At 44.5% G+C, this 7,883-nt stretch overlaps 1 protein-coding gene across 2 annotated transcripts; it reads right to left on the reverse strand.

Annotated features, from left to right (window-relative positions):
* Positions 1 to 2,065: 2,065 nt before the first annotated feature.
* On the reverse strand, positions 2,066 to 7,186 carry hsd17b7 (hydroxysteroid (17-beta) dehydrogenase 7). Of its 2 annotated transcripts, XM_083671051.1 has the most exons (9): positions 7,060 to 7,186; positions 5,990 to 6,193; positions 5,776 to 5,868; positions 5,252 to 5,366; positions 4,065 to 4,259; positions 3,715 to 3,828; positions 3,248 to 3,304; positions 2,921 to 3,019; positions 2,066 to 2,540 (listed from the first exon to the last, which is right to left on the reverse strand). In XM_083671051.1, the coding sequence occupies exons 1-9, from the start codon at positions 7,092 to 7,094 to the stop codon at positions 2,457 to 2,459; spliced, it is 996 nt and encodes a 331-aa protein (XP_083527177.1). In that variant the 5' UTR covers positions 7,095 to 7,186; the 3' UTR covers positions 2,066 to 2,456. The 2 variants fall into 2 exon arrangements, 1 of the variants encoding a protein (XP_083527177.1); XR_014554239.1 differs by lacking the exon at positions 2,066 to 2,540 and having other exon boundaries at positions 3,170 to 3,304.
* Between the last annotated feature and the right edge of the window lie 697 nt (positions 7,187 to 7,883).

Consider the following 7,883-nt stretch of genomic DNA (forward strand, 5'->3'; position numbering starts at 1 on the left):
GTAAATCGGTCAGATTTGACCCGAACACAAGAGGAAGGTTATTCTTGTATTCGATGTATTTCTCTGTAACTTCTACTTTATATTTTGTATAAGCCCATTGGTAACTCCTTGCAGTGTGCTGAGGCTTGTGAAAAGCACTTAAAATAAATTATTATCGGACTCTGCTGAACATGTTCTACCAGTCAGTGGTGGCAAGCGCAGTGTTGTACGCGGGGGTATGGTGGGGAGGGCAGCATCTAGGAAGGTGACACCAAGAGGCTGAACAAGCTTATTAGGAAAGCTGGTTCTGTCCTCGGTGTCACCCTGGACACTGTGGAGGAGGTGGCCAATAGGAGGATGAGGGCCAAACTCCTGGCCATCATGGACAATCCCTCCCATCCCCAACATGACACTGTGGCAGAGCAGAGAAGCTCCTTTAGCAACAGATTATTACAACCACGTTGCACTAAGGAGCGCTATAGGAGATCTTTTCTGCCTGCCGTAATAAGACTGTACAACTCCTCCTCCGGCTGGCTCGATCGGGGTGATCAGAGTCAGGCTGGGGGATGTTAAATCACACTGGACTGTTCTTACTGTATATAATGTTTCAGATGTCTATTTTATTTGATTATTCTTTTGTCACTTTATTTTGTTGTTGTTGTTTGTGATGTGAGCTGCTGTAACGCCTTAATTTAGCAATAAAGTATCTATCTATCTATCTATCTATCTATCTATCTATCTATCTATCTAATATATTACACGTCTTATGGCCTAGAAATACTGATGTTACTGTGTTAGTGTATTACTGTATTATTGTATTGTGCTACCATTGATTTATACTGTGTCATTGACGAGAGCTTGCGAGTAAGAATTGCATTATGTACTGTCACACACGTCACTGTATGCCCAGTACACACTGTATGAAAACAAACTTTAAAATTGAATGATTTTATTTTATTTGACAAAGGTGAGAACCTTGACGGAGAATTGACAGCCCAGTAGGTCAACGCAATTTACATAAATCCATATAGCTCCATGTTCACTGGTGCCTTTCTATGTGTTCACTGTTAGACGAACTACCTGAAGAGAGGAATGAATCAGAGCAATAGACTGAGAGCACATTCGAAAAGGAGCAGAACCAGTTCATTGGCAGGCATAACCTTCATTGCAGAGCATAATATGATGAATCATGCTTGTCCAGAGCAGGTTACTCATATTGCTTATCATCCGAATCGCGCCACGGGCGGGACGGGACAGTGTCATTCCCTTTGAGCTGATCAGGGCAACAGACTGCGCAAAGGGGAACTACGGATATGTGACTGTAGAAAATACTCCAGGATTATAAACAACAGTTTGGAAACCCTGTGATGGCTGCATCCTTTTGTGACTAATATTGCTTTTAAAATAGGACTTCAGGGGCGAAAGGTGCACCACATTACGCACGACCTTTACGCTGCAACTCGCATCGAAGCGCGTGCAAAGATGTCATCCGCAGTCACTAAAGCGATGATCGAATCCTACGCTCTCATGTTCATGGTCATGGGAACGTTTTTCGTTTATTTCTGCGGCATGGTCTGGGCATTCTGCAATCCGAAACTCAGCGGTATCGAGGAGGAGACGGAGACGGAGCTAGAGGCAGCGCCAGAGGACAACTGCTGGATATGCGCCCACACGATTCCGCCGGAGCAAATGCACTACCGCCCAGGTGCGCTCCCCGGGACCCAGCAGAAGACCGGGGACTGGATCGCACAGAACACCTACATTAACTTTTTGGAGGACAACGACAGCCTCTTCACGGACCGCGCTGGATTTGTTGGCAGAGACAGTCCGACGTGGCGCACCTTGGATTGAATCATGAAAAAAAAATGGTATTAAATGTACGGGGCAGTGTGCATTCATGTATCTTGTCAATGTTGTAAATAATAAATGTATCTTACTTGTACATCGTTTTATTTTTGTTATTTTTTAAATTCAAGACAATACCTTTTTTCGTTATCAAACATTGCTTCATAAAATATATATTGATGAATTCCTTCACGGATTGTGCAGCAGTTGAAAGAAGTATATGACCAAAACAGTCCTTTCAAGATTTATTATTGGATGGTTTCTCCTTTAAAACCACACCGCAAGATAGCCAGGAATAACCAATAACATAATAAAACCACCTTTATTTGAGATACTGGAATGTTATTCAACAGACAGCGTGACATTTGGTCATTTATATACTTACAGTGTACAGACAAGTAGGTTGTTACATTTTGTGGTAAGAATGGAATTCCCTGTCTACAAAGTCTGACAAGTATAGATTTAACAAGACAGGAGCACAGTCTGTAGTCAATGAGTGACCATGAAAGTGGCAATCCGATCCTTTCCTCCTCCTAAGCAGCAACGCAGTCTCAATCTATTAGACAGGGGTGATCCACACGATTGTGGTCAGATTCAGGCTACTGTGAGACAGCCTTCATGCCCCTTTCTTCTTACTCCTGTTTCCTTCGCACTTGGTCTTCAAGCTCCAGTAATTTCTCCAACAGGGCCTCTGACATGTCCTCATCAATATCCATCTGGAAAAGGCAACAGGATGGTGAGAGGAGATGGCAGGGGACTGATAGGATGTCAGGGTAAGACACAGCGTGAATGATAGCACTGTCTGGGTAAATAGCTATCTGAGAGAATAACAACCTCACGAATAATAACCTCATGTTTCATTTTTTGGACAGATCTGTTCAATCAATCTACAGTAGACATCAACACATCAAAACAATCCATTGGGTTATAATCACCAGAATAAATATCAATATGTAGCCACAGTGTGATCATTCAATCTATATCAAGCTTGATAGGATGGTTGGTTGGTTGGTTGGTTGGTGTGGTACTCAAACACAACGGAAGTACTGTGTTTTATCAAGAACTAATGGGATCTCTGTGGTCTCTACTGTCCTACCCTTCGAGGTTGTGTGTAGTTGTTGCCCAGCCCGGAGGTTAAACTGTGGTATTTGGCTCGAGGATCCAGTGACTCAGGTTTCTGCTTGAACAGCCAGAACTGCACAGTGGAAGTGTCAACACAGATCAGTCAAGGTCTCAAAGGCAGATCCGATCAATTCAGAAAGAAAAATAGAAATACCGGCGCAGACACAGAACCAATTAACTTGTGCTTACAGTGTATTGACTCGAGAAGAAGATGTATATTTACGTGGGTCGTCCCTATGAGAGGCAGAGGTGCTTGTACACGAGTAGAAGCAGAATTAGAGCACTGTATGCTTGTTCATACCAAGGCCTCTGCTCCGTTGTAAGGCGTCAGGGTGAAAGTGTTAGTGAAGACTCTGATCTGTGAGAAAGTGTCAGAGAGATAAGGATGAGCACTTCACGTACACACAATCATGAGATGGGATCGACTGAGCACACACGCACGCACGTACACATGCACGCACACATGCACGCACACACACACACACACAGACTCAGGCAAGCATGCACGCACGCACACACACACACACACACACACACAGACTCAGGCAAGCATGCATGCGCGCACACGCACACACACACACACACACACACACACACACACACACACACACACACACACACACACACACACACAGACAGCGGGATGAATTATGAGTAATGCTCTTGCACGCATGCACGTGCACGCATGCACACACACTTAAGAGATGAGGTCGACATAACAGGAGCAGATATTAAGACTGATTAAGTTAAAGAGAGATGTGCACCCACCAGCCAAAAGATGGGCATGAGCAGGGTCCAGAGGAGGACTGGGAAGGAGGGCAGGATACCGAAGGTCAGGTTGGTCATCACAAAGCCTGGGCAGATCACTGACGAGTACAGGCCCTGGTGGGGCCACACACACAGTTACACTAACATCACCAACACAGCTCAACATCAGTACCAGCTTCTACACTACAGTATTGTTATAAAGGGATAGTTAACTAACCCAAATTACACATTTTACCTCACCTGCTTGTTGAGGTGTGTGTTAGCTCACCTGTGTGTGTGTGTGTGTGTGTGTTAGCCCACCTGGTTGTTGAGGTGTGTGTGTGTGTGTGTGTGTGTGTGTGTTAGCCCACCTGGTTGTTGAAGTGTGTGTTGAGTGCCATGCTGAGCAGGTCGGAGGCGTATTTGGAGGAGCTGTATGGCTGGGTGCCCCTCTGGTGCTGCAGGTCCTCCAGGCTGAAGGCTGAGCGGCTGGCGTTGCTGGAGGAGGTCCAGATCACCTGGGAGGTCGCGCCCGCCCGGCACATCACTGGCTGCAGCTCCCTCACCTTGGAACACAGGAGAACTCCGGGTGACAGGCCTGATTGGTCGGGGTGCACTACCGTACATGGCTGCGTTTCATTACCGGGAAGTTGATCCCTCCAATCTGCCCACATTCACTCCCCTTCACAGATCTGATAAGAGTGGAAGTCGGTGGAAGCGTACTAGGGAAAATGTGGTGGAGCCACTACAGCTTATAAAACCTCATCAGGTCTGTGAGGGAGGAGTGAAGGAGGGGAACCTTCTGGAATGGAACGCAGCACATGTTTATAGGTCTGTGTTGCCATCAAATGTTTCATCTTTGGTTCTGAAATCTATTTCAGTCGGGAGGACTCCTGCATTGTAAACAACTTTATTGAATACAGAAACAGTCAGGCACCCAGGCTAGGATCACAACAGCGGGGAAAAACAGTACCAGCCTGCTGTATAGAAAGAATTCCCTCCATTCCTGTTAAATCAGAATTATTTATTCACAGAAGGCTGAGGTAAGCATTTTAATGGATGAGGACCTAAAATTAGCAATCAGCCATAGAGTAGCCTCTGGGGAATGAGGGGACAGTACGTTTTGTCATAGAAACCGCAGTTGTTAATGTTTAATGAGCACTGTTGCTAAGTGACAGCTTGAGAAAGTAAGATGGATCTAGTGTCCTTTAACATCCTGGGGTGTATGGATCTCAAGGTCTACACACAAAGCATTCTAGATATTACTCTCCCACACAGCTACCTCCACCTCTTCATGTATTGACATTTTGCTCAAGTTGAAAAGCCTTAAGATAAACAAACCAACAGACAAACAGCTAAACTACTGTAATATATCAACAAATACATTTTTATCATACTTTGTTTTCCACAAAATGCATCATACTGGGTAGGCCTAGGGCTACATAGTGTCCCTTCTTCTGCATAGGTATAAATACTAAACCATGAAGCCACAACATCTATAAATTACACTGGGCATCCATAATTCAGGGGGTTCTGAGTGCTCTGTGTTTCAGCTCACCAGTAAGAAGTGACCAAAGAGGTTGGTAACAAAGACTTGCCGCAGCCCATCCGTAGTGACGTCGTCCTTCTGAGTGAGAATGCCCTCCCCAGTGGCAAACATGGAGATGGCCTTGCTGCAATCAACACAGAAAACACCAGTGATATTGTGACCTGACATGACCCTAATATGAAAAAGACTGACAGTGTGATACATACTACATCAACAGGACTGCATCACATCAGAGACAGAGGATCAGGGTGGGGCGCAAATTCTTTTTAAATTCCGGAAGTGAATTGAATTCGAATTTAAAAAAAAAATAGTATACTGTATGTTCCAATAGTCATCAAGTCAACTGTTCTTTACATTCTACTGTAAACTGAAAATAACTAGCTTTGGAATTTTGGAATTTGAGTTTCCGAAACACTTCCTGTATTGATGGAATTGAAAAGGAACCTGTCCCGACCCTGGTGCCCCCTGGTATTGATCAGGAAGCAGAACACAACCCACACCAGAATAACAGAGGAGAGCTGTGATTGGCCTACCTGGAGAAGAGACCTTTAAATAACGCTTTGACATCCAGCTCTGGGTCTGGCATGATGCCAGCGTTGAGGTAGAGATAGTCAACCCTGTTATACCTGCACAACACAAGCACAGAGCCAGGTGTTCTCTCTTCACTTCTGGGCTGGTAGTTTGATTGAACACAGAATTTAGATTGGATGAAAAAAAAAAAAAAACTTCCTGACAGATTCGGACTACCTGAGTTTGACCTCGCGTGCGGCGCTGAGGACAGAGGGGACGCTGCTGGTGTCCATCTGAAGCACGGCGACCTGCGCTTCGGGGTGAGAGGTCAGGAGGGCTGCGCGGGCGGCCTCGGCCCGGCCCAGGTTCCTGCAGGCCAGACACAGCTGCAGCCCGGAGTCTTCCGTGAGGAGACGCTCACAGAGCGCCAGGCCTATACCACTACAGGGACACGGAGACAGAGGAGGTTTTGTTGTTGCTATTGTTGATGCGTTTTCAATGAATGAAGCTGATCCGAACGTCATTTGAACCCGTTCACTATCCGATGGGCTCAAAAGATTAGAGTATTTGAATGACTTTGTGCTGCCTCTCATTCCCTTGCTGGCATTTCATAATCGCCTGGCCTGTACAAATCCAGCATAGCCGTTTACAGAGAAAACGTCTCTCTCTAGTTAAACTTGCATTTTATTGCAGCCCTCCACACGCACACACACACACACACACACACACACACACAGAGACACAGACACACACACACACACACACACACACACACACACAGACACAGACACAGACACAGACACAGACACACACACACACACACACACACACACACACACACACACACACGCACACACACACACACACACACTTAGTTGTTTACTGTTGTACACTGTTAGTATAATTCCCATTCAGGACAACATTCAGTTTTATCGTAAAAGTCCAAGTCTGGGTGAAGCATGCTGTCATACCAGCCTGGTCCTGGGCTAGGGGCATGGATCTTCATATCACTTAATAGGCCTACAGCAACAACTTGACACAGACAAACTGGCCCAATAGGCCAGTACATACTACATGTCTCCTTTACTATACAATAACAAATCAATAACTATTGTACAATAGTTTTACCAGAGTAATTCCAATGTTACGACACAGGCGAATTCGTCTTTTTACGTCCATTAGCTCACCACTAACCGGTGAAGGTATGAAAGAGAAAGTTGCAAATGTGTCTAGACGGACAAAATAGAGAGACCGAAATAAAACGTTATTATATAAACGTTAGTATATAACGTATAAAGTATTATTACCTGTTCGCTCCGGTCACCAACACCACCCTACTCATTTTTACTTCTTCAAATGTACATATATTACATGAAACGAGTGGTCTGGTAAGAACAAATGATGCGGTAAAATGACTACAGAACTACAAAAACTCTTCCTTATAAACGCCCCCGTGGTGTGATTGGATGTCACTGCAGCACCAGCCAATAGCGTTGCGACCCCAGTCAGCCCAGACCCGGCAGAGGACACATTCACTCATTATGATGTGATGTAGAACTGATGTAGAACTGATGTAGAACTGATGTAGAACTGATGTAGAACTGCAGGAGTCGAATAAGAGACAAGTCAAATCGTTTTCGTTTTATTTTCATATCGTCAACAGATGATGACATACAAATTAGACCAAATTTATGTTTTCTTTGAAATAAACATGGTTTAATAGCAAAACAATCACTCACAAAGATCTAATAAAACTAAACAATTATTTAATTTCTTTGTGCATTAACACAGCCATGACGTCTGTACAACTTTACTATACATAAAGTATGCCCTCATTCCATGTATAGTTGGCGCACCAATAATAAAGCATTCATACACTGAGATGTTATGTCCCTTCGTCTAAATGAAATCAGTTCAACGCATGCCTCATCCCCTCAGTTATACTGGACAAACTAAATACCGGACCATAATTACCATGTGTTAACTTACATCATATGTACAGATATTTCCCATAGGGCAATATACAGCTGAAGGTCAGGGGCAAACCTCTAAGCGACAACTAAGAACAACAGAACAGGTTACAGGATGAAACGGGTTATCAGAGAGGAATAGAGTTCAGTTGGGGTCAAGC

Source organism: Argentina silus (assembly GCF_951799395.1).
Source record: "Argentina silus genome assembly, chromosome: 6".
Classification (NCBI taxonomy): Eukaryota; Metazoa; Chordata; class Actinopteri; order Argentiniformes; family Argentinidae; genus Argentina; species Argentina silus.

Coding starts and splice junctions, on each gene's coding strand:
- hsd17b7 (XM_083671051.1), bottom strand. CDS start 7,094: ATGAGTAGGGTGGTGTTGGTGACCGGAGCGAACAG. Junction 6,194..7,059: donor TTGGTGACCGGAGCGAACAG/GTAATAATACTT, acceptor GTGTCCCTGTAG/TGGTATAGGCCTGGCGCTCT. Junction 3,020..3,247: donor ACAACGGAGCAGAGGCCTTG/GTATGAACAAGC, acceptor TCCACTGTGCAG/TTCTGGCTGTTCAAGCAGAA.